The sequence below is a fragment of the Anarhichas minor genome, unplaced genomic scaffold, assembly GCF_050575085.1.
Source record: "Anarhichas minor isolate MPS153535 unplaced genomic scaffold, ASM5057508v1 ptg000024l, whole genome shotgun sequence".
NCBI classification, from domain to species: domain Eukaryota; kingdom Metazoa; phylum Chordata; class Actinopteri; order Perciformes; family Anarhichadidae; genus Anarhichas; species Anarhichas minor.
The window spans coordinates 7,778,742-7,801,023 of record NW_027466470.1 but is presented as its reverse complement, the minus strand read 5'-3'; the positions used below and the strand labels follow the sequence as shown (position 1 = coordinate 7,801,023).

Genomic DNA, 22,282 nt, shown 5'->3' with positions numbered 1-22,282 from the left:
ATTTGCAGTGTTTACTTGTGGGTGCCAGTGTCTGTGAGAAACACGCCTACACATTTGTCTGTTTATTTCAGTGAAAACTTATGTTCGCTATGTTTTAAACAGGCCTTTGGCAACGCTAAAACGGCAGAGAATAACAACTCCAGTCGCTTTGGGAAGTTCATCCAGCTCAACTATCTGGAGAGCGGTGTCATCAGAGGGTAAGGCTTCATGTTTTATGTTTCTCACCAACCTTCGCTACTTATTTAGTAAATCTTCAAGCAGAGTTTACTTTATCTTGGTTGATATATTTGTTTAGTTTAACAGTTCGTTTTCCTTGTGTCATAATTGTACAATGTTGGCAACCGCACCAAAGCGTCATAGGTTTTGTTGACATTCTCTTCTTGTGTGTCTCTTGCAGGGCAGTTATTAAGAAGTACCTACTGGATAAGTTCCGCCTGGTGTCCAGAGATCAAGGGGAGAGGTATATTAAAGACACTCAGAAAACAGAGTTGAAATGAAACTTACGTGAGCCCTGATTGTGTATAATGGTGCTCTGTGACCTCTGACCCGCAGGAGCTACCACGTGTTTTACTATCTGCTGGTGGGCGCATCCAAAGACGAGAAAAAGGAGTTCCATCTGTTGAAGCCGCAAGATTATCTCTACCTCAAGCAGGTACCTTTGATCCACACACTTTACAACAGCAGAGACGGGGGAGGACCAGCTTTATATTATCAAACGGGGGAAACCAAAGGTAGATGTTTTATAGAGACAGACCCACAACATCTAGAAACTTCTCGCTCACATAAAACTGTTAAACTGCAGTTAAACTAGGCTTCACTAAGCTGCTTTCCCTCAAAATCATTTTATTATATTGAGAATTTCAGGCCATGTTCACATAATGATACTGTTGCCTATTTAGTCCTTTTTATTTGTGTTTTAAAAATGTTGTTATTTAATTGAACCCTGGTGTGGACTAAAAGACACACTGACACCAACTGAAAAGCTTTGTTTCTGTCTGCTTTCAAGTAATCTTTGAACATGGACTAACCACCAGCAATTTCCCATATTCTCCCTTTTTTATGTTTTGTGTTTTGAGTTAATGATTTATGGCGTGCCAGCTGCAGTCTCAACTAATTCTTATAAATAGCTTCTGTACGTCTTTTGTTATAGCTTTGGTCAAACATTAGGATATAAATTATAATATAATGCATGATATAATCTAATATAACAGCCTTTTAGCTCAGTCAGGTGCAGCATAGTTTACTGTCACTCACTGAATTTACCTGTAAAATCTTGTATAGCCAAGTCAATCTATTTATAGAGAGCACTTACAAATAACACATGTTGACCAAAGTACATTATAGAGAATCAGATTAAACCTCAAATATTAACAAGAAATCAATGAATTAGTAAAAGTGAGGGAGTCGATCATTTTGGATTAAAACAACAACAAGAAAAGAGACAATTCCTTCGTCTGGTTTCTACATGTGTGGACCTTTTAGATTGCCGGTGTTCTCTGTTTCCATTCATACACCTCTGTGGCTGTGCTTTATAATATTAAGCACCTCTTTCTCTTCGTATCCCTTCTGATTGTTCTGCAGGAAGTCCTCCCTTTAGATGACGAGGAGAAACTTGGGCATGAGTACAAGAGGCTCCATCAAGCTATGGAGATGGTTGGCTTCCTGGCCTCCACCAAGAAACAGTATGTATGATTTTGATAATGAACAACACAACAGCAAAGCTGAAGGCCGGAGTCAAAGTGACCAGTGTAGCTTTACTGACCTTTTAGGACAAGTTAAAAGTTAATTGTCCAGTGTAAAATGTGCCCACAAAACACTTTGTTTGTAAATAATAATTAGGTTATTTTTCTGTTCGACATAACACAACAGCACATGCCAGAAGACCAGAAATGTATATTATCATTATTCAGCCCGCTCACTTGGAGGAAGAAAAAAGCTAGGATTTACAGCAAATATTTGCTGTACACAGCCCGACATCAATCTCAGTCAGACGGTGTTTACAACGCTTACACACAGCTCACAGTTAGCTGTTACAATCGAAAGATATTGTAGGTAGGCAAAGTCATTTGTTCTTTAACTGAACACTGTCGGAAGAGTTCCTCATTTCTACACTGGTGTCTGTAACAGGTCACGGCTTGTCAAGTCAAGCAGGGGAAAAATGCGGTAAGCGTGTCGTCAAGCGCCTGACGGCCTCGGGACACCTCGCACACATTAAAGTGTGAGCAGCATAGTTTGTAATCTGCTCAGGTTGGTCGTCCTGGTGAATAACCACACTGAAGAGACAGTGACGGCTTCAATGAATAAATCTACAGAGCAATGCACAGTTGGACCTTGTTTTGTTGATTCTCACCTAGGTGAGCTGCAGCATTTATTCATGAACAAGCGGAAACCTGCACTGTACATTTACTACCGCCTGACAACTTTACTGGTCATTTCTTCTCTGCACCCGATTGTCAACACCTGTCTGCTCTCTGAGCGCATCCAATGTCAATCTCGCTCTCCTCCTCGACCACACACTCGCTACAGTTACTCTCATAACATATTCATCAAACTGTGTCGACACCCTATAGGATTGAAACACCACGTTTGAAACATAATGTGTATATATACAGGAAAATATACATTTATACAGAAAAAAACAGTGACACAGGTTTTCAGGTGGCGGTAGTAACAAACATGTTGCGCAACAACCTCGTATGTATTGAGAAAGTTGATCACGTGATTGATCGCAGAAGCAAAGATGTCATCGCTGTCGAGCCCATTCATTTTGAAAGAACAAGGGCCAATGGTGTAACTTCATGGCGTCACCCGTCATCGCCTATCAACTACTATTATCCTCTACAGTACTAGACGAGCTCAGAAGGCAACACTGATATGTTAACATCAACATAGCAATGTTCAGCTGTTAGCTACACATGCACACCGGCCTTTGGGTTATTAGAGACATACCGAATATGAAACAAGTCAGTCAGATTTGTTGTGGATATTGAGACTAAAACCTTTCATGGAATATAAAGTATGCAACTGAAAATACACAGCTAGTCAAAATGATGTATATGCTTTTCAGCCAGAAATAAGCCATCTGTCTGTGTGTGTGTCTACTTCTACTGTGCAGAATATTTTCCATCCTCTCTGCCATCCTGCACCTGGGCAATGTGACGTACACACAGTCGGAGGCCACTGAAGACCTGGATGTTGGACCTGCTGAAGTTTTGTCCACACTGTCTAACCTGCTCAAAGTACGTTCCCGAAGTGAAACAATTGATTATGCTAATTGCTAAATTATCATCTGGAGTTATCATCTACAGTCTCCATTTGATTTCTAGTGTTCAATAAAAAGCCTGTACTTGGGATGAAATCACAGTAACTCTTGGAAATGAACTGCGTCATCACTACACCTAAAATAGCTCTCTGTTGTTGTTTAAGAACAAACATGTTTCAACCCGTTGTGTTTGAGTCACTACGAGGGCTTTTGTGTGGGATAAATAATGTGTGACAGTGTTGTGAAACTCTCTGTATAACTGTTTTTCTAGGTGAAAAAGGAGCAACTGGTCAAGACTTTGACCAAGAGGAGAGTAGTGACCGCCAACGCCACCGTAGTATCGCAGTACACACTACAAGAGGTATATAGTGAAATGTAGTATTAGAGCTGCCCCTTCATGTTTAATTATTACATATGATATGAATATGTTTAATATGAGTTGAGGTCTGCAAAAGCTTTTTATTTCACTTGAGTTTGAGTTGTAATTAGCTTTGTGTGACGTTTCTGTGCGTTTAGGCCTCCACAGTGCGGGACTCCATGGCCAAGTCTTTATACAGTGCTCTGTTTGACTGGATCATCCTTCACATCAACCACGCAATGTTCAACAGACGAGACATGAAGGAGTCGGTCACCGTAAGTCTCACAGGCATAAACTGCAGCATTGGCTGCATGAGGCCTACATGTTTAGTCAAATTGGAGAGGGAAAAAAATACTTTCAATCTGCATGATTTTGACTTTAAAGTTAATTTGCCAACTGGAACATTTTTAAATCATATTCAAATATAACAAAGTATCATCAAATGCAATGCTGAAAAGGGAATTATATGATGTCTGTGCTCTCGTGTATCTGAAGTCAAAGTTGCGTTTCATATCAGAAATACAAACATGCATAAGAACATAGGTCACTTAATGTAGCTATTGAATATTATGATCAAGGTTCCAGTGTGCTGCTGTTTTGTATGTTGGTTATGAATTGTGCTGTTTTCTGTTGTGTTTTTAGTGTTTGTCCATCGGCGTCCTGGATATGTTTGGATTCGAGAACCTCCAGACAAACAGCTTTGAGCAGCTGTGCATCAACTACTCTAATGAGAAACTGCAGTATTACATCAACCAGCACGTCTTCAAGCTCGAGCAAGTCAGTGTTTTTTTTTTTTTTTCTTCATTTGAATCTTTCGTGACATTCAGGGGTGGTTAGTATTCATTCTGTATTTGGTTTCTGCATGGCCGGCACTTTTTATTAAATGTCTAATTGCCTTTGTAGCCTGTGCAGTGAGTTACCACTGTGCCTGCAAAAATCTTTAAATATCTGAAAATATGTTATCAAAATTCAGGACTTGCATTGTCTTACAGACAGATTTACTGCAGTGTTTTAACTCCATAAAGCAGTCCTTTAAGTGTTTCTTGGTGCTTTCCATTTTTTGTTTATTATTTTTGAATCCAGTTGGCATTAAGTAGTCTTGAAGCTTGCAGGCACTGTATTCACTGTTTGGCTGTTACGAATACATCTCTTCGTCAGTGCCACAGAGACACATTAATTTACATTTACATTTACCCCCCGAGTAACCGATTTACATATTTGTTGAAATTTCAATATATTACAGGAAGATTATGTGTCAGAGGGCATCACCTGGCAAAACATCGACTACACTGACAACAGCAGCTGCATTCAGCTGATCAGCAAGGAGTCAACTGGACTCTTTGACCTGCTGGATATGGAGAGCAAGTAGGTGAACATGTAACATTCCCCCCCGCTGTGATTTCTCACACTCAACATATGATGGGAAATTAGCAGTAGCTAAAAAGGCTGTGATGCACTGCATTGGACACTTGTTCTGCAATTCTCTATGTATATGTATTTGTCCTTACCAAATAAACATGAAATTAAATTAAATGATGGTAATATCATATTAATATCATATGGGTCAAAGAAATTAAAATACATGTTTGATCCTGCTTGGATCTTCGTCGGGTCAAAATGAAAGGATATCAAAGTCATGTTACATGGATGTCAACATGCCTTAAGGAAGCAAAACTGCATGCATGTTCATTGTAAATTGATATTAGAAAAAACTCTAAAAAATAAATATTATTTTTGTATTGTATAGTTTTTTCAGTAAAAATTCAGTGAAATCATCATCTCAGCAAGTGTTTTTCTACCTTTCTAGTCGATCAGTTGATGTTGCTGTTGATATTCTTTACCACATACCGTATGTTATGCATATGTATTCGTATGGTGAAAGTCAACTGTTGATTGAGTCCCGTTTTAGAAAGAGCTTTGTCCGCTTGGCTTTTCGCTTGCTATGTTAACGTTTTGTCCGAGCTGTGTCCGCTATTTTCGTAGATTCCTCTTGGAATGCGTGCTTACGATCTGGCACCTGGTCGCTATGTTTTTTTTATAGAGGTTGGCGCCCAGAAACGCCCCGAACAACACAAAATAAGAAAATACAGGCAGAAGGCCTGGTCTCTGCAGATACAGACACCGCCACACACTTCTAGTGGGTTATAACTGAGGATTCCTTTGTATGGGTCGATACATTGTTTTTTAGGAAACTGATACTGATATTCTGTCTTTCTCTCTGTGTATCTTCAGCGTCCCTCAGGCCACAGATGAAACCCTGTTGGATAAGTTGAAGCAGCAACATAGGGACAACCCATTACTTGTTCCGTCCTCACATGGAGAGCCTACTTTTGTCATTCGACACTTTGCTGGAAGGATTAAATATCACATCAAGGTGGGGTATATTTCCCACACTGCAAACATCTTTATTCTACAAAGTAAATAATACACATTTGAAATTCAACAAAAGTACACTGTAGCACAGCGATGGGTCTGCAGTAGCCTTGTTAGATAAGCCACCGTGAGAAAAACCTGGAAAATCTTTGAACTAAGTGAATGATTAATGCTGCGCCCTCCCCCCAAGAAGACTGTTGTTGCACTGTGAAGTTGAAGGTTGTGAATACAAGTAATGCATGTGGGGCTCCCTTGTGCAACTGCAACAAGAAAACAAGGAATACAGCATGTTAATGGTGATTCTTTTTGTTCGAAAGGATTTCCGGCAGAAAAACACGGAGCACATGCGTCCTGAAGTCATATCACTTCTACGGAGCAGCGAGCGGGCGTTTGTTCATCAGTTGGTTGCATCCAGTCCAGAAGCTCTGTTCAGATGGGGAGTCCTCCGAGCCACCATCCACATCCTCGCAGTATTCAAGAAACTGGGACGCCAGCGGGCAGAATCACGTAAGTAGCTTTAGTTGCTAATCGAGCCGCATTTTCAGCAGCTGAAATAATTCACCTTGTTTAAAAAAAAAACAAATGTCAGATGCATCTTTGCCGGAATGACATGTTTGTTTAACTGACGTTTTCTGAACGACTCAGTCAGCTTCCATCTCGTCAACATGTTCTTATTCTTTAGAGAAATGTTTCATTACATACAACTGATTTGTTGTTTTGTCGCCACAGTATCTGCTCGACGAGGCTCTCGCAAAACCCTCAAAGAGATCAAAAAGAGCAGAAGTGCTTTGGAGAGACTGTCCAGGTAAATGTACTACACTAATGCGGTTATAGTGGATTCTACTGCCACTGACACGTCTCTGTTCCAACTTCCTTTTCATTATGATACAACCCAATGTATTCAAACTGACAATGGGTTTTAAATCAGGCAGGCATTTTCTGTTTTAGAGAATTAACAATTGATTAACAACTGTAGCGATCAACCATCCAGATTACATCCCAAACACAGGCACAAATACTATATTAATTACTTTTTCATTCATTCATTCATTTACTCATTTATTTATTCTTAGATAATTAGTTAGTTAAGCTTTATTTATTAAGGATATCTCATTGAGATCTCTTATGAAAGAGAAGCCTTAGACCATATTACATAAACACAAGATCACAAGAAAATGTATTCTCACAAAACAACCGTCACACTCTTTTTCAAAGACAAAATAGTGACCCAGAACAAACAATGCATGTGCCTTAACATTAATGATCAGCTGTTACTGTATGCTTGTCAAAAGAAAAAAATACACCTTAAAATAAATAATAAATAATAAAAGTACCTTCCTGACATTTACAGCAACAGCCTGACTCTGGATTTCTCCTTTGATCGCTCTGATGAACATCCTCTTGATGCATTTGAAGACATCTTTGTCAATTATGAAAAGAGAAAGTAAGTGGGCCTCATGGCTTTAGTTTAAACACACTGGTTTTGATGTGTTAGCTTTTTTTGTTGTTTATTTCCAGAGCTGCATGTTGAATGGAAATGCTTCATCTTTTCTGTCTTTTCTGCAGGAACAATCGAGGCAGTCGACAAAAGCAGCTCATTCCAAAGGTAAACTGCTAATGGTGGTGTAGGAGCCACATTAGAGTTAATACGATGTTTGGTTATTTAGTAGCAAAGATGTTGACATGCTCCTTTAGTAAGGCTACTGATTACTTCATAGCATTGAGCACAGAATGAATCTGGTTGAGTAAACTTTTAAAACGGAGTCTGAAGATTCATTTTGCCAGAAGGTTATTTGCTAATACACAGACGACAACAGTGACAGTGGTAATGTGGATTACCAGAGAGAGAGAGGAGATTGCTGCTACAAACGGGTGCAGTGTTGGTGAAGCTCACAGCTTTTTACATAATTTCAAAACCAGCACTCCTTACACTGATGTTTGTCCATCTTAAAAAGTGAAAATGAGTTTGTTCATTCTTCAGCTCATCCTTTCATCCATGTGTCCGTCCAAAGTCCTTTTGTTGCGGGAGTCAGAAAGCTTACCGACTTTATTCTGTTTCTTCAAACAGAACCTCGTGGATTTGCAGTCCCTCAGACATATTGTTGGTCTCGCCGCAGACGACCGAACCAGCAAATTCATCTTCCACCCTCATCGGAGGACAATGCCCCCGACAGTTGGCACTCAGTTTCAGGTTTGTTCTCTCTGCACCTTTTGCTGACCATTATGGCTCTGTTTCATAAAGGACAACTTTAATCATCACTTCATGTTACATTCATGTATGTGGTAGGGAAGAGTTTGATTCAAGTCTCGAAATGAGATTCATTGTTTGAAGGTGATACTCCTTTTAATCATTGTATTACTAGGATACAAGTAAGGCACTATTCTACATTGCAGTACATCGGACATTTTGTCTGAACTTCAGGCCGCGCATTCTTTCTGGTTTTTTTTCCAATATGTGATAAAGAGTATAACATTTTGGAATGAAACCTTTTAAAGTGTTTTGTTTTTTAGATATTTATAATAGAATATGTGGTCTCAGTGACTAATTGGGAGATTGTTTTGGATTTTTGAAGCCTGTCCTCCTCTTCACACTCACTGCCTGTTAAGAATCCAAGTCGATTTCAGACTCCAATAGTTTGACCTGTTTGATTAAGAAATTGAGGGTTATTTTACAACAAGTGAAGCCATACTTGAGCTATAGTCTCCCGTATCCACGCTTTTGTTAACTACGTTACAAAATGCATGTACTCAGTGCATGTTTGTCTCTAATTGTTAACTGCCTGTGTAGGTGTTCTGTCATAGTTAACTGAGCAGAGGCCGACTCATGTACTGTACTACAAGAGTACAGAGAAACAGTTTCTTTTATTTCAGGAAAAAGATAATATACTATCATAATAACAAAACAATCAACCATCGATCACTGCACTTCTGTGTCTCACAGACCTCACTCGGAAAGCTGATGGAGGCAATTGAAAAAGCCGAGCCATTCTTTATTTTCTGTGTTCGCTCCAACGCTGAAAAGGTAACGGCATCTGTGATTCTGTTCCATCATCCTCATTGTTAATGTAATCCTACATGTTGGACCGTATAACACAGGTCATCACTGGGGGAAATGTTTTGCTTTTGCAGAAGGAGCTGCACTTCGATGATGAACTTGTGCTTCGGCAAATCAAGTACCAGGGCATACTGCAGATGGTTCACATCCAGAAGTCCGGCTACAGTGCCAAATACACATTCGAGGTGGGCAATCCTTCTGAATTATGTTTTTTTACGCTTGGTTTAGGTGAAAAAGTTGGTGTACCGTTAAAAGCAAAATTCGACAAAGTGCAATGGAAACAGATTTAGCAAATATATGATGAAGTACATGATGCATGAGACTTCCACTTCCACTGAAGCTTCTGGTCTGCTGAAGAGATGAAAGATAGCAGCAGATTAAGGAGTCTCCTCGTTGCTCCACACAGATCTGATGTGACCTTCTTCACATTATTACATTAAAAACAAACAGAAATGTCATATTTCTATCAAGTTTCCTGCAATGTTTTTCACCGTTTGAGGTCGACTGGTGCTCTTTTAATTACATCATCTTGCTGCGCCCTCTTCTTCTGCAATGGTAAAATGGTTTTCCGACTGTAGAATTGGTGCCACCTACTGCTCATCTGGGTGAACCAGCTCCTAATAATTGCATAACTTTAGCGGATGAAAACAAGCATTGATTCGCATGTTCTTTTGCAGATTTTATCGAAATTCAATTCAAGTTTGCGACACATTTAGAAGGAAACCTGGCTAGTGAGAAGAAAGCACTTTGCACTTCTGAAACCATTTTCTTTTGATGACAGGAATTTTTTGAGAAGTTCAGAATGTTGCTTCCAAAAGGAACTACTGTGACGCCAGAGCACATAACTGAACTGCTTGAGAAGATGGAGCTGGATAAGACCGCTTATCAAATAGGAAAAACCAAGGTAAATATTCTTGATCATGTCAGTCATTTATTCTGAACTTATGGTCCTCTGTATCACAATGGCCAGAGGATGAAACGTTGCCATGCCTGGGAAATTACTTCATACTTAGGTCACCCATGAGTACTGCATGTACCCATGTTTCTGTTGATATGTTTTGAATTTAACGCATCCAACAAATGACGTGACAAGCAGGAATTTTGTGAACATTAAAATGTCTCTTAAAGTTCATTATTGTCATGAATCACTTCCTAAAAAGACATAGCAGATTTCATGCTTTACTTAAAGTCATAAAAACACATAAAAGTCACATAATGTAAGTAATGCATGTATTAAAATGTACCACAGATAACACAGTATAAATGTTCCCAGTGGTTTCATCATTTGTGTGCCTCTCTTTCATCTACTCAGGTGTTTCTCAAGGAGAAGGAGCGGCAACTGCTCCAAGACACTCACAACAAAGAAATGATGCGTCACATCATCATCATGCAGCGCTGGTTCCGTGCCATTCTGTTAAGGATGCACTTCCTGCAAAAAAGAGATGCCACAATGATTATACAGGTACCATTCATAGTATAAAATACTGTAAAAAAGAGCATACAACAAAAGAAAATCTTTTTATTATTTACAACAATAGAGTATTAAGTGTTTAAGAACAAATACTGACACCAGTGCAAAATAGCAATAACAGTAAATATAGTAAAATAGAAAAAGTAAATTACAACAACGTAAGATTAAAAAGTAAAGTTATAAAGTGTATAAGAAGTAATACAACAGTGCCTAGTAGAAACTAAAACAGAAAAATAATATTGTACATCCCTGTGTCTTTCCTACTCGGGATCCTGTCAAAAAAAGAAAAATAAAGTCACACAAACGAGTTAAAGTACAACAGATTAAAGTTGACAGAGGATTTCTGGTGGTTTTTTTTGTTTAGAGAAACTGGCGTGGGTTTTACGAGAACCAAAACCGAGCTGCTACGGTGATCCAGACAGCATGGAGGAGTTCGCTCAAGAAGTCAAATCACCAACATAAGACGGAGGATGATAAGAACATGTCCAAGGCCCGGCCTGGACGGGACAGGTACGTACTAAACCTACACAACTGCATGATTTTAGAAAAGAAGCCAGCACATGTATTTTAGCAGGTTCCCCAAGACCTGTCTTTTCATTAGACACGTGAAAATGAAAAGTGTAAATATTGGGTCCATTTTGTTGACATAACATGACGGGTGTACTGGGATAATGTGCTGCATGCCATCCACCCAACCCTGACTGAAATGAGCCTCTATGATCACAATTTTACTAAATGTTTGTTTAAAAACCAAATCAAATAGTGCGCTTGTCTTTGAAAAAACTATTTTCTTATAAAGCCATAGAAGCAATGTAAATAAACTGTTACTGTAGTGGTCAAATATTAAAAAGCATAAACAAATATTTTTGGCATTTTCTGTTCTGTTCAGTTTACTGTACAGCATGTGCATTTTAGGTGGAATTTGATTCCAAACCGAAAATAAAGCATAAGCCTTTGTATAATGGATATGTTTTTGTGATGCCAGTCTGATTTAGTGGTTCTTGCATAACAGATTGACAAAAAGGGAGTTGACGAGGCAGCAAAAAGTGGAGCTCAGCCCCAACAGGACCCAGCAGAGGTCCAGGAGCAGAGAGAAGCGAGAGGGCAGAGGAACCCCTCCCCCTCTCAACAGGCCCCTCTCCCTCCCACTGGAACCTAAAGTTGGCAGTGATGACCGCACCAGCCCCTCTAAAAGCAGCTTGCTACAGCGCTACACAGATGGTGGGGCCTTCAAGGAGAAGGCAGAGCGGTGGACGGGAAGAAAGAGCGACGGCGAACGGACGGATGAATCAAGTCCAGAACTACGGCGGCGACAAGGCGTTCGGAAAGAGTTTCAGTAAGCATCCTAAAGTCAGAGAAATCTTTCTCCACAAATGTTGGACATCTGTTAATATGGCCCCAACAAGCTCTTTTAATAAATCATAAACTTCCTTTGTGTCTACATGGCAATCATTTTTATCTTTATGCTGGTACTAATACTTGCAGAGTCCCACAATAGTCCACAGCTCTGCTCTTCTTTCCTTCTGCAACGCAGGCTCAAAGGGAAGTCCTTGTCTGTTAATGAACTATCAACGATCAGCTCATCAGGCTCTGATAGCTCACCCTCTACCAACGAGGTAATCTTTGTCAATATGGTATTACATCATTTTAAAAACTCTAGAACATGCAATCCATTTAACGTTTTGCTCCTCATACAGTTGCAAGTGTCCTGTACAACAATACATGTTGGCATTTCAAAGAACTGTAGTTATGTGTGCTGTAAACTGACAACTACACAAATGGAGGCTCCTTACACATGAATCAAAGAAGGGCTCCCAGTCTGTGCCTCATCACGTTTCCTGGCCCAATCAGGTCAGTGTGCGTTTCCGCAAGCATCCCAAACGCAAGCGGCGCTTAGCCTACGCCCGCAGCGGTCTGTTGAACTTTGGGATCTCCAAGGAGAGCGAGTACTGGAGCTTTCCGCTGCCTCCCATCAGCCCCCATGTAGCCAACCTGAGGGGCGCGGCCAGTAGCGTGGATCTCCGGGCCTCCAAATCCCAGGTCAAGGTACTGACCGAAGGGACATTTAGACCGACCACGGCTCTCCTCTGCATGCAGGCCTTGCATGTGTATGTCCCAAACGGATTGAAGGTTGCATTGCTCTGGGACACTTATCGTTTCTGTGCCGCAGCCAAGGAGAAAAAAAAAAAAAAAGTGCTCTTGTTTCCGAAACACAAAAAGGAAATCTTAAAAGCCCATTTCTAAAGCTCATTTCTGATATTGTTTGTCTCTTTGTTTTTCTTAAATGAGCTTCAGGTCAGCAGGTACAGTTCAGAGTTACCACAGAATATGGTGTATTGCTTTTCAGTCACTGTTTCTTCGTCACTTTAAAATGAAGACGGGGATTGTAACTTTAATTATTTTAGCTTGTTGCTTAATTTCTGTTCATGTTTATAGTACAAAAACCTAAAATACCATACGACGAATGAATTATGATTAATGAATCTGATTTAGGCAATTATATGACACTATTTGATTTTTGTTCAGTCTTTTGTCATGGACACACTTTAATCTACTGTACATGACATGATAACAAACTAATCATTGAATAAACATCACTGGAATATTGTTACTCACAAAAACTCACATTTAATAATGAACATAATTTATAAACGGGGGAAGATTTAAGAATCGCTTGAATCTGTAAATAACAAACATTTTAACACAATGTTATTGATATACGTATGTACTAACTTTGCTCATACAGATTAAATCCAAAAAGGTCAACGTTCAGCTGGTGGCAGGAGACAGTGCAGCTTTGCATGAGTTAAAAATGGTGAAGGACTACCGCTATGTTGCTAATAATTCATCAGTTTTATGTGGTGTGGTTTGGTGGTGGTGCAGCCGCTGCATGGTGGGGAAAGGTGGTTTTCTTACGATAGTTTGTTCTTTCGAGTTTTCGGTTAGCAAGTTATATATTATGGCTTAGAGCATGTTCATGTTTTGATACTGTTGCAGGTACCAGCAGAAACTGATGGGTCAAGGTTCAGTTTTCTAGCCAAAAGCATCAATGAGGACTCGGGACAACAGGGATCTAACCAATCGCAACTCACAACTCCTGAGAGGTAAAACTCTCTCACTCAGTTCAAAGGAAATTGTTCAATGTTTTCAGGACCAAGCTTCATGTTTTAACAATACTTACTGTAGTTGATATGTTGCTGCATGGAGTTGATACAGACTGTCTTTTGTACAGGATTTGGTTTCTCAGCAAATTCCTGAAAAAGCGGGCGCCTAAATATTCTCCGGTCAACTACCCTCCATCAAATACAACAGGTGACCAAAAGCAGCAATCTTAATATATTTAGTTGTACAATGCAGAGTATTAAAAATATACTCATACACTTTTAAATATAACGCAAAAGGGACAGTTGAAAGCACTGTAGTGAATGTATGTGGGACAAGGTCTAAAAGGAAAGAGGAAACAATCACAGTTTATTGTATGCAGTTTTTCTTATGATGTTGGTGTTTACTGAATCTAGCGAGTAGAGGTCACCGTTTACCATCATACATCACTGGTTAACACACTTATCTTTACTGCCATCTGGAGGTTATTTTCTGATCATCGTGAAGAACAATCCTGTTCATCACCAGTAGATTTCTTGTTAAAATGTTTAATTGCCGTGTCAGACTAATAATGCCACATCTCCCTCGTCTGACTGCAGTCACCTTGGCCAGCTACACTCCACATTCCTACCACAGGTCAAACCAGGACAGTGAGAGGGTCAGCCGAAACCCGACCATTCGAATCAGCCGGGCCACACGGCCGTTGCAGGGCAACACGTCTCTGGACCGCGAGATCACCGACCCCAACGAGCTGCGAAACCTGGACGAATTCCTCGGCAATCAGGTGAGATCTACACCGGAGGAGGAGAGCAGCTAACTCGGGTTTTACTTTCAGCACGTTCAAATCTTGACACGCATATGGCTCTCGCTTGTTTCTACTGTAGATGTGCAGTCATATACTGTCGCCCAGCTACAGAATCTCACACTTTTTATCTATCCACAGAATAAACATACATTTAGCACACACATCCAGCTCTCATGGATGGGGCAGTGTGAGTGGCTGAGGGGCGATATGGTGTACATAACCAACAACAACAATGTTGTTAAAAGTGGCATTATTAAATTAATGTGTAACTGGGGGGGGGAACACTGTGAAATAACTTTGGTAAAAGTGCTACAGAGTCATTTTAAACTAGATTATGTTGTAAGCATGCAAGATTTTAAAAACAGGATTAAGGGCTATTTGAACTGTTAATGAACAACTTTATTAATTAATTCATAAATTAATCTAATAAAATTTGTTGTTTTGTTTTTAAGTCTGTAATTTGTGTTTTTATGTGAAACTTATTTGCTGCCTTCTCAGGAAAGACTCCCTTGGAAAAGAGATTATATATCTCGATGGGATTATCCTGCTAAAAGTAAAGGTTCAATAAAGGTCAAATTAAAAACTAGCTCGATTTTATGTGTAGAGTTTTGATAATGTATTGTATGAATTCACAATTTACTGGTCAATGTACACAGACATAAAATATATGTCATGTGTTCATTTTCATAGTGGAAGAGTTACACAATTCTTTTCATTATTATTGTCCAATCTCCAAAGAATGTTACCCCGGCAGCCGAAAGGTTAAGTCACAGGCCACTTAACCGTCCTTTGTTGCATGCTATACCCCTCTGTGCAAATGTGAAAAATCCTGTGTTCCACCTGTTCATACTTTCCTCGTCTTGGTCCTCAGGTGAATGAGCTGCGAAGTAGAAAAGATCTGTCACCAACAGAGAGCATCTTCCTCGCAGCCACCATGCAGTTCAGAGATACCATCAAAGGCATGTACTCCGTCAAGGTCAGTTCAGCTTCTTCCTCTGTACAATCTGTAAGTCTTAACCATTAAGTCCATTATTGTTGTTCTGCTACTGAATGTCTTACAAACGAGCCAAATTAAGATGGTGGAAAGTGGTCACTGACTTTTCATGAACACTCTGCGACCAACAGAAGCCCCAAATTGGCTACAAAGATCTGATGAAGGGCTACCGCAACAAAGTGAACACACTAGCAGGGTCCAAGAAGAAGAAGACGGAGGTCTCGTTGGTGGTCAACTTGTTTCAGTCTGTGCTGGACGGCTTTATAAGGGGCGAGCGAAAACGATTGGAGTCTGAACCAGCCAAGGTAAATCGGAGATTTTCAGTCAATCGTCAGTCTCTAAACGACTTGGTGGGTATAAACTATCCCTTGACTCGTTCATAAATCTCACTTCTGGCTTCTCTCAGGCCACCAAGACGACGACGAAGAGGAGGAAAAAGGAAAAATGTGTACGTTGAATATCATTCTCTGCATTGTGAAGTTTTTGCATTGCACGTCCATGTAAATCATCCCAGTGCATTGTCTGTACATCCTCTCTCTACAGCCTAATAGTCCTCTGGATCACCTGTTCAGCACATACCAGGTGAACATCATGCAGTCGTGTGACTTGTGTGGCTCCTACATCTGGGGAATGGAGAAAGCCTACATGTGCAGTGGTGAGTTCAAAGAGCTGCATGAACACAAAATGTGTTTTTTTTTAATGTTCAAAAGAGGGACACAATTAAATTTAACTCTTTTGTTTTCCCCCTCTTTTTTTATTTTAAGCTTGCAAGTTAATATGTCACAAGAAATGCCTGTCCAATATCATCACAGATTGCTCGACACGCTGTGCCAGACGGGTAGATTAACATTTTTAAATACTCCTACAAATACCATATTATGATAGAATAACTTTATTTTAACCTCCTCTTGTCTTTTCTTGTGATAGGATGACAGTGTACCAGGCTCCCTTCACTTTGGGGTGCAGGTGTCTGTCCTCACCAGTAAAGCCAACCCTGTGCCCAAAGTGGTGGAGTTGTTGCTGATGCACGTGGAGCTGAACGGCCTCTACACGGAGGGTATTTACCGCAAGTCGGGCTCAACCTGCCGAGCGAGGGAGCTCCACCAGATTCTGCAGACTGGTAAGTAATTCTCTGCACACCAGCCTCAACTTGTAATGCACAAAATGTTGTTTTAGGAACACAACAAATCTATTCAAATTAGTCAGCTTATGTTAGAGTTCAACATTACATTACACGACTGGTGTGCAGCAAGGACAGCCACAGGATTTCCCATATTCTCTCTACATTCTTTCACTCTGTTATTGTGTACGTTTACTTATTTGTTGTTGAAATTAAGGGAAATAATAACTTCAGAACTCATGATACCTTGTATGCTGTGTTTTTAAAACAATTTTAAGGAACTACAAAACGCAATACTTTGAATCACATCCTTTGACCCCTGATTATGAGGAATGAAAAGTCATAATAATATTATTGTATGTTTTTTGGTGCGTTTCATCTGTGTGTTCTGTTTTGTGGCATTAGATCCTGAAGGGCCCTGTTTAGAGAACTACTCCATCCACACCATCACAGGTCTGGTTAAGCGTTGGCTCAGAGAGCTGCCGGACCCCCTCATGACCTTCTCCCTCTACAGCGACTTCCTGCATGCCGTGGGTGAGTAAATATTGATGGTATGTTAAACTGAAAAAAACAGCCAATCCCCACATTGGAGAAGCTGCAACTAGTCATTTCTTTTGGCTTATTTGCTAGAAAATTACTTAAACGATGAATCAATTGTTAAAATAGTTGCCGATCAATGAATAAGAATAATCCTTTCAGCTTTATTTATGATCTACTTGTCATAAGTGATAGAAATTCCTGATATGAATGTTTACTCTGACCAGATTTTGAAGTTCTCTAGGACTGCTCCCTCTAAGTCGATTAGTCAACTAATCTGTTATTTTGGTTTTAGTCATCTAAGATTTCTTTAGGCAATTAGTCATTTTTTAAATGTTTTCTCATGCTGAATGACTTATTTCAAAGAAACTTATATGCACTTTATAATTTATAGTGTTGCTTTTGTGTGATTCTTTGTGGAGAACCTTTGTTCTACAGATCTGTCGATTAAATCAACTAATCGATTAGACGCCAAAATCCTTTGTTTGAAAGACAACCCTGTTGATCTCCATGTTTTTTTTTTTTTGCCCCCAGAGCTGCCAGAGAAAGCTGAGAGGATAAGGGCTGTATACCAAAAGGTTGATGAACTCCCGCCTGCCAATTACAACACGTTGGAGCGACTCATATTTCACCTTGTCAGGTAGGACGATCCCTTATTCCCTTCTTCTGCGTCTACTCATTAACTGTAATGCTTACGTCCTGTCTGTTGCCAAAAAAAAAAAAGATTTCCACAATATTCTAAAATGTGTGATGCGAAGAATCCTCCACTCCTCACAGTGATTATTTGATTCTGTTGTTGACTTGTGTGAGATAAAAGTCCTTTGAGAGCTTCATGTGAGTGTCTTTTTTTTTTTTTTTTTTTAGGGTTGCAAAGGAGGAAGAGCACAATAAGATGTCACCAAGCTCTCTTGCTATCGTGTTTGCCCCCTGCGTACTGCGTTCACCTGATGTGGATGACCCCTTCCTGGGTATGAAGGATGTGGGCAAGACTACAATGTGAGTGATACCGCACACTCCACTCTTCAGGACATTGTATTTTATTTATTTGCAATTTTGCAATACAAAGTGGAAAGAGTGCAAATATAAGAAGTCTAAGATAACAATAAGGTGCAACTACAAATATAAATACAGTATATACAATCCAAAAATGTGTATGGATCATAAAGATATAAAGAGGTCACCGGTAGGGATCAGTCTAGGTGGGGTCGCCTGGCTTCAAAATACTGTACGTGCTCTTGTTGGATACACGGTATGTATTTCTAGAGATGGACATTGTTTTTATGGGGGTGTATTCATCTTCGACCGTGTTGCCTGCAGGTGTGTTGACATACTGATCTCTGAGCAGCTCAGACGCTACAATGAGAAGATGCAGAATATCCAGGAGCTGGAACACGCAGAGGCCCTGGCTGTCAATCAGCTCAAACTGAGGAGACAAAACACGGTGAGGGAAAACTTCGAGACCAAAAGAATAACACCTGGGTCAATTTAAGTTTTTACATCCGGCAATCTGGCTGGAATAAGATGCATAATACTGAGGAAAACTGGGAGATGGCTAGTATAAGACAGAGTTAGCCACACTGTCACCCAATATTTAATGCATATAATGTTTAATCAAAGAAAAAACACCTTTTTTGCATCTAAATAACTTGATGGATACACTTTTACATTCTTAAGAGTATATTACAGTAGTAGCTCATTTTTTTGGAATAAAATGAATTTGATTTGAAGCCAGTGTCTTAATTTATCAGCTGAAACCCAAACCTACTCCAACCACTGTGATCTCTGTGCAGCTTGTTGAAAAGCCTTCAGAGCTCGATGTTCCAGACCAAACAAATTCTGACGAAATGGAGAGGACCCTCATCGATAGGATCAAATCCATCAAGCAAGAAAAGTGAGCTGAGATTCTTTTCATTGAAGTTAAATGCCCGGTGGGTAATGCATATAAATGACATGAGTTTGAATAATAATATCTTGTTTTGTTATTTCCAGGGTGGACTTGGCCTGCAGGTTACCTGACCTGGACGAAGACCAATCTGACAATGACAACCTGGACTCATCGTCGTCGATGAGCTCAGACAGTCAAGAGGACATCCTGGGCAGCCTGGACTCAGAAGGTCAGTAGGGAGGTATGGTATTTTCCCCTTCCTATGGATCTAAAGAGACAGATCATTAGAAAAAAAGAAGAACAAAAATGTTGATGTGATTAGCTCGTTTTTTTCACCGAACTGAGACAACAGCAGCTTTTTTGCAGGACGATCCTGCGTTGTTGTTGTTTGTCGCTGGACTAGCCTCATACAAATTCATGAGAGGGCTGTGTTCTTTTTACACAGGGATAAAGTCTGGACATGGCCAAAGGCGGGACAAAAAACAGTCAAACCTGCCTTTACATCACACCACTGCACACTTCATATACTCTTTAATCATATACTGCCTGTTCACCCTCAGTAGAATAACTGATTCTATTGAAATCAAGTCTTTTGTTCATCGTTTCCAAAATTAAACTACAATATCGTGTGTGTGTGTGTGTGTGTGTGTGTGTGTGTGTGTGTGTGTGTGTGTGTGTGTGTGTGTGTGTGTGTGTGTGTGTGTGTGTGTGTGTGTGTGTGTGTGTGTGTGTGTGTGTGTGTGTGTGTGTGTGTGTGTGTGTGTGTGTGTGTGTGTGTGTGTGTGTGTGTGTGTGTGTGTGTGTGTGTGTGTGTGTGTGTGTGTGTGTGTGTGTGTGTGTGTGTGTGTGTGTGTTACAAGCTCATACCAGAAATGTTTGCCAATCTGATGTTTCTAGGACCAAGAAAGGTGACCATGCGATTGAAAACCCAGAAACCCGACTGCCCACCTAAACCTGCTGACCTGGCGCAGAGGGTCAGAAGTCTGATGTCTCCGATAGATGATGCCCAGAGAGAGTTCGCACCAGGACGAATGACAGATGTTAACCAATCCATGTGCTTCCTGCCCGACGACGAGCCCCAGATCACCAACAAAATGTCCAATAGGAGATTTGAAGACCTGGACATCCCTTACATCGATGAGGATGAAGATTTAACCTGCACATAACACCACAAGTTGTAATAATTGGAATATTCCCAAGTATGTGTTAAAAGATTTGTGAATGTCAAAAAAATAACTCTGCACTTTGTTTTGTAGACTTTTTCCATTTTTCAATGCTGCTATGGAAACAAAGTGCTTTGCGACGGTAGATCGTACGGGCTGTCCCTTCAGGGTTTTTATAACTGATCTGGAGAAGAACCAATAGCAAGGACTACTCGGCCTCTTCATATTTCTATGCACTGTATGTGATATAAAATGGATTTCAAAAATGTACAGTTCACATTTTATAAAAGGTAGGTACTTATGTGAAGCTGTGTGACCAGCAGTGTTTCATCCATAGAGAAAAACATGGTGAGCAACTAAGGATACAAGTCCCTCCTTTACTAGTGTACATTATTCTGAGCTCCACCACTGGTATTAATGGGATTTTTATGGTGTTTGTGGGGGAAAAAAATGTGTTGTAAGTGTACCAAAAAGGCTTGGTAGGAGAATCGGAATGCTTCTTGATTATACAGAGCGACATTGCGTTTCGGGGCATTGTTGTTCATCTAAAAATGTCTTCTTATGTTTTTCTGCTCGTCATGTTCCTGTGGTATTGCTGTGACTGACCACTGATTCAATACACCTGAAAGGGGAATGGGCATATTGCTACCTTTTAGACTGACTGAAAATACTTCCCTCTGTAACTTCTCTTGGCTGTGCAGTTTCACAAAGTAAATGTTTTGTCTGTACATGTAGGTTTTTTTTAAAACATGCATGCCTGTACATTTTACACGGAATAATGCATATTGGGGTGAACATCCTCAGGGTTTGACTTTTGTGTAATAAACTGACCATTTTCAAACGTCTCATGCTGTATTACAGATGTCTATAACCAATACTGCAGCTTTGACAATGACAAGTCTCTTAACAGTATATTGCATATTCTGTTCAAATATTAGGTATAGAAAAAGTGCTGTACATGAAGCACTGCCCAACATAAAAAAGAACATGAAATGTTGTCTGAACAGAAATGTATCGGTTAGAAACTAAAGACCAGATTTTATATTTCGAGATGCTATGTTAGAATTATTCCTATGGCGCTTTTTCCTGTCTCCATTGTATTTATTGAAAGACCACGCTATTGATTAAAGACGGGAGGGGGAACGCAATGGGTTCCATGATTTGTTGCTACAAATTTATACTTTACTGGATTATACTAATACTACAGGATATTGTACAATAGATTTAATATAAAAACAAATTTAATATGATTTATTTTGAATGGTTAAATAGATGAAATATATCTGGAACCACGTATTTAGTGTATTATGTGTGGAAATTGTACTTCAGGTGGAAGGTTAAGAACTGCCCTTTTACGTCAATGAGATCATGGAGGAAAATAACAGCTACAGCAGACCATTCTGGGCAAAATATTGATTATCTATTCAATGTAACCGACATGTTAATCCAAACTTGTTCGTCGGTAACCCTTTGCATTGTTGGTGAAATTACTCATTCTAGATCTTAATTTTTTAAATACAGCTCTCATGCTTTATGATGTATATCCCTAGTTTGATCCTAGTTAGATGTCCAAACTTCCAATTTTTTTTAGTGACTCGCTGTAAATTTCCCACAGTTACGCACACTCCGTGACAGTTTTCCAGCACAAAAGTTTTCTCTTCCCAGAAATGAAAAACACTTAATTTGATGACCTAAAATGAACCCTAATGTAAATTGGAAGATAGACAACTTAATTTTGGGATATTTTGAATCACTTGTAATGGTGACAATATAAACAATCAGCCAAGAAAATAGATTTTCTCCTGTCTTCTTTAATTTCAAATGGATTTCTAACACTTTATTTAAGTCAATAAAATGTAAAGCTCTATAGGCATTGTTTGCTTTGATGGTGTGTGTCCTTTTATTTACTGTTGAACCGATTTCTACTACATTACTACACCATACTTTGCCATTTTGTCATTATTTTTATGGTGTTTTTTTAATTTAAACTGATGTTAGCAATATATTCTCATTCATGATTTATTCTACGAAGACGTATATCATTTGTTATTGTGAGCCTGCATTGTATTTTATTGGGTTGTGTAAACGTCTGTCATGTTCTACAAATTTCCCAGTACATAGACAGGGGACAACAACCTATAACCTTTTCAACTTAAC

General features: G+C 39.6%; 1 protein-coding gene across 1 annotated transcript in view; it reads left to right on the top strand.

Annotated features, from left to right (window-relative positions):
- The window catches only part of LOC142956652 (myosin IXb), a 28,362-nt gene extending 7,392 nt beyond the window's left edge, over window positions 1-20,970 (top strand). The window contains exons 3-40 of the mRNA XM_076098322.1: window positions 103-197; window positions 398-460; window positions 553-652; window positions 1,582-1,682; window positions 3,116-3,239; window positions 3,534-3,623; window positions 3,779-3,895; window positions 4,263-4,397; window positions 4,864-4,985; window positions 5,853-5,994; window positions 6,311-6,500; window positions 6,723-6,798; window positions 7,345-7,437; window positions 7,560-7,599; window positions 8,062-8,184; window positions 8,935-9,015; window positions 9,123-9,233; window positions 9,830-9,952; window positions 10,361-10,510; window positions 10,884-11,029; window positions 11,532-11,855; window positions 12,054-12,135; window positions 13,517-13,623; window positions 13,752-13,831; window positions 14,221-14,405; window positions 15,298-15,402; window positions 15,552-15,725; window positions 15,827-15,868; window positions 15,964-16,075; window positions 16,185-16,258; window positions 16,348-16,540; window positions 16,946-17,074; window positions 17,612-17,717; window positions 17,942-18,073; window positions 18,395-18,518; window positions 18,868-18,968; window positions 19,067-19,191; window positions 19,860-20,970. Of these exons, the coding sequence (XP_075954437.1) occupies window positions 103-197; window positions 398-460; window positions 553-652; window positions 1,582-1,682; window positions 3,116-3,239; window positions 3,534-3,623; window positions 3,779-3,895; window positions 4,263-4,397; window positions 4,864-4,985; window positions 5,853-5,994; window positions 6,311-6,500; window positions 6,723-6,798; window positions 7,345-7,437; window positions 7,560-7,599; window positions 8,062-8,184; window positions 8,935-9,015; window positions 9,123-9,233; window positions 9,830-9,952; window positions 10,361-10,510; window positions 10,884-11,029; window positions 11,532-11,855; window positions 12,054-12,135; window positions 13,517-13,623; window positions 13,752-13,831; window positions 14,221-14,405; window positions 15,298-15,402; window positions 15,552-15,725; window positions 15,827-15,868; window positions 15,964-16,075; window positions 16,185-16,258; window positions 16,348-16,540; window positions 16,946-17,074; window positions 17,612-17,717; window positions 17,942-18,073; window positions 18,395-18,518; window positions 18,868-18,968; window positions 19,067-19,191; window positions 19,860-20,128 (4,686 nt within the window). The 3' untranslated portion in view covers window positions 20,129-20,970. The remainder of the gene's footprint in view (window positions 1-102; window positions 198-397; window positions 461-552; window positions 653-1,581; window positions 1,683-3,115; window positions 3,240-3,533; window positions 3,624-3,778; window positions 3,896-4,262; window positions 4,398-4,863; window positions 4,986-5,852; window positions 5,995-6,310; window positions 6,501-6,722; window positions 6,799-7,344; window positions 7,438-7,559; window positions 7,600-8,061; window positions 8,185-8,934; window positions 9,016-9,122; window positions 9,234-9,829; window positions 9,953-10,360; window positions 10,511-10,883; window positions 11,030-11,531; window positions 11,856-12,053; window positions 12,136-13,516; window positions 13,624-13,751; window positions 13,832-14,220; window positions 14,406-15,297; window positions 15,403-15,551; window positions 15,726-15,826; window positions 15,869-15,963; window positions 16,076-16,184; window positions 16,259-16,347; window positions 16,541-16,945; window positions 17,075-17,611; window positions 17,718-17,941; window positions 18,074-18,394; window positions 18,519-18,867; window positions 18,969-19,066; window positions 19,192-19,859) is intronic.
- The last annotated feature ends 1,312 nt before the right edge of the window (window positions 20,971-22,282 follow it).